Here is a 2046-nt window from a genome sequence, read left to right as displayed (position 1 = left end):
TCAGTATCTTGAAATTCTCTCTAATTGTAAAATTTGAGTTTTTAATTAGACTATAAAATTTAAATAAACTCAAATTTAAATGTAAAAATAGATTGGATAAATACTAAATTAATACATGTAAATATGTAATCAATATCTGTTAATATGAGAAATGAATGACTCAAACTCCAACTGGGCCGCGCCGCCTTCTGCGATGGAACTCCTGACGGCGCCACCAAACTCCGCCGCTCTCTTCCTCACCTCTTCTCCTTCTTCAGAAACCATGAGTTTCCTTAAAGCTCTCTCCACTTCACAAGATCTGACCGACTCATTTCCAGGCCCCCACTCCTTCACAGTTACGCCAATTTTAAGGATTTTGGTGATTAAAACCGCATTTCTGGGTTGATCCGAGTGCACGGGCCATGCGGCGACAGGAACCCCCATTGAGATGCTCTCCATGCAAGAATTCCAGCCACAGTGACTCAAAAATCCACCAGTCGCGAAGTGTCCCAAGATCTCCAGTTGCGGGGCCCAATCTCTCACAATGATTCCATTTTCTTGATTTCTCTCTTCAAACCCTTTTGGCAACTGCTCAGTTGGTCTTTTGTCCTCTTCTCCAGTACCTGTAAAAACATCACCTCGATCTGCATCTCTCAGAACCCACAAGAATTTCACCTCGCTTTTCTCTAATCCTATAGCGAGTTCTCTGATCTCTTCATTTGACAATGAAATGGTCGTCCCGAAAGAAACAAAGATAGCTGATCTTGGGGCCTGCATGTCGAGCCATTTTAAGCATTTGTGGCGAGAATTTGATTCTGCTGCATTGATTAATACTGGATTAAATGGCCCTAGAGCCCATTGTCTCTTTTTACTGATTTCAGGTTTATTTAATAATTCAGAAAAGTGATTTTCAATAACCCTGGAAGTGTTGTAAATCTCGCCTGAATTAAATTTCTTGTATTCGTGTTGTTTCCCCATGAATCTTAGGAATTCAGTAGTGAAACACCCTTCCAGAGATGGTAAAATCTCCAGGATTTCTGAATCTATCGAAAAGGGTCTTCCCTTTTTCTCCCACAAGAAGAAAAAGATAGAAAAAGCTGAAACGCTGTGAAAGGTGTAGGACTCAGCATTCGGAAGGTTGACAAAATCTTGAATCACGGATCCCATCATGGAGTCATGAATAATCACAACCCGTCGACTTGTTGCTGAAAGTTTGCGTAAAAGCTCGCCGACAGGTTTCCGAAGAAGCAACGAAGCCTCGAACAGTGGCTGGAGGTGTGAGGGAAATTTGATTGACGCGTGGGGATCAGGTAGCGGGGATTGGAAAGAAAGTGATGTGTATTCATGGAAGACTATGTTTGAAATGGTCACATGGTCCCATCCCTGCAAGCGTCGCCGTGCCTGGCGGCTGTGTGTAGCCGTGCTGACGTAGTGCACCGCCACGCCCTGGGCTGAGATGAGGCAGGAGAGGTGGAGGAGCTGGTTGAGATGGCCTTGGGAGGGGAAGGGAACCATGAGAACCACCACTTCTGCTTCGCTCGAGCCGCCCTTCGAATCCATGAGAGGTGATGCAATGAGTAGTGCTATCTGTTATTTTTATTTATTTTTGGATACTAATTGAGTTTTAATTTACTTTTTTTAAAAACAAATATATGATGTTTTCTCTGTGTGAAGTCTCGATTATTTATATATACATAGGCGACAAGTACATATTCTTCCATCAATATTATTTTATTACCAACAATTAGATTTTTTTAGAGAAAATTGCTTTTCAGTCTTTTATATTTCACTATTTATAATTTTAGTATTTTATTTTATCAAATTTCGATTTTAGCGTAGTTATCTTTGCATTTTTTACATTCTTTGTTCTTTTTTCGACACATGTTGATGTGACCGCTCAATTGTATAGTATAATATCAGTAATCTCGACTGAAAAAATCACTACATTTTCAAAAATCAAAAGATACCATACTAATACTTAATTTTTATGACATATATTAACAAAATTGAAAAAAAAACAACTATACAAGAAGAAAATTATAAAATAAGTTTTACCACAACTAAATG

At 39.3% G+C, this 2046-nt stretch overlaps 1 protein-coding gene across 1 annotated transcript; it reads right to left on the bottom strand.

Moving 5' to 3' along the window:
• On the bottom strand, positions 1-1618 carry LOC142505444 (zeatin O-glucosyltransferase-like). The gene has a single exon (XM_075618427.1). It carries the CDS (start codon positions 1537-1539, stop codon positions 130-132), a length of 1410 nt encoding a protein of 469 aa, XP_075474542.1. The 5' UTR covers positions 1540-1618; the 3' UTR covers positions 1-129.
• Positions 1619-2046: the final 428 nt, after the last annotated feature.

The sequence above is a fragment of the Primulina tabacum genome, chromosome 10 (assembly GCF_025594145.1).
Source record: "Primulina tabacum isolate GXHZ01 chromosome 10, ASM2559414v2, whole genome shotgun sequence".
NCBI classification, from domain to species: Eukaryota; Viridiplantae; Streptophyta; class Magnoliopsida; order Lamiales; family Gesneriaceae; genus Primulina; species Primulina tabacum.
The sequence above is the reverse complement of the archived record's forward strand: the minus strand, read 5'-3'. Positions and strand labels throughout refer to the sequence as shown.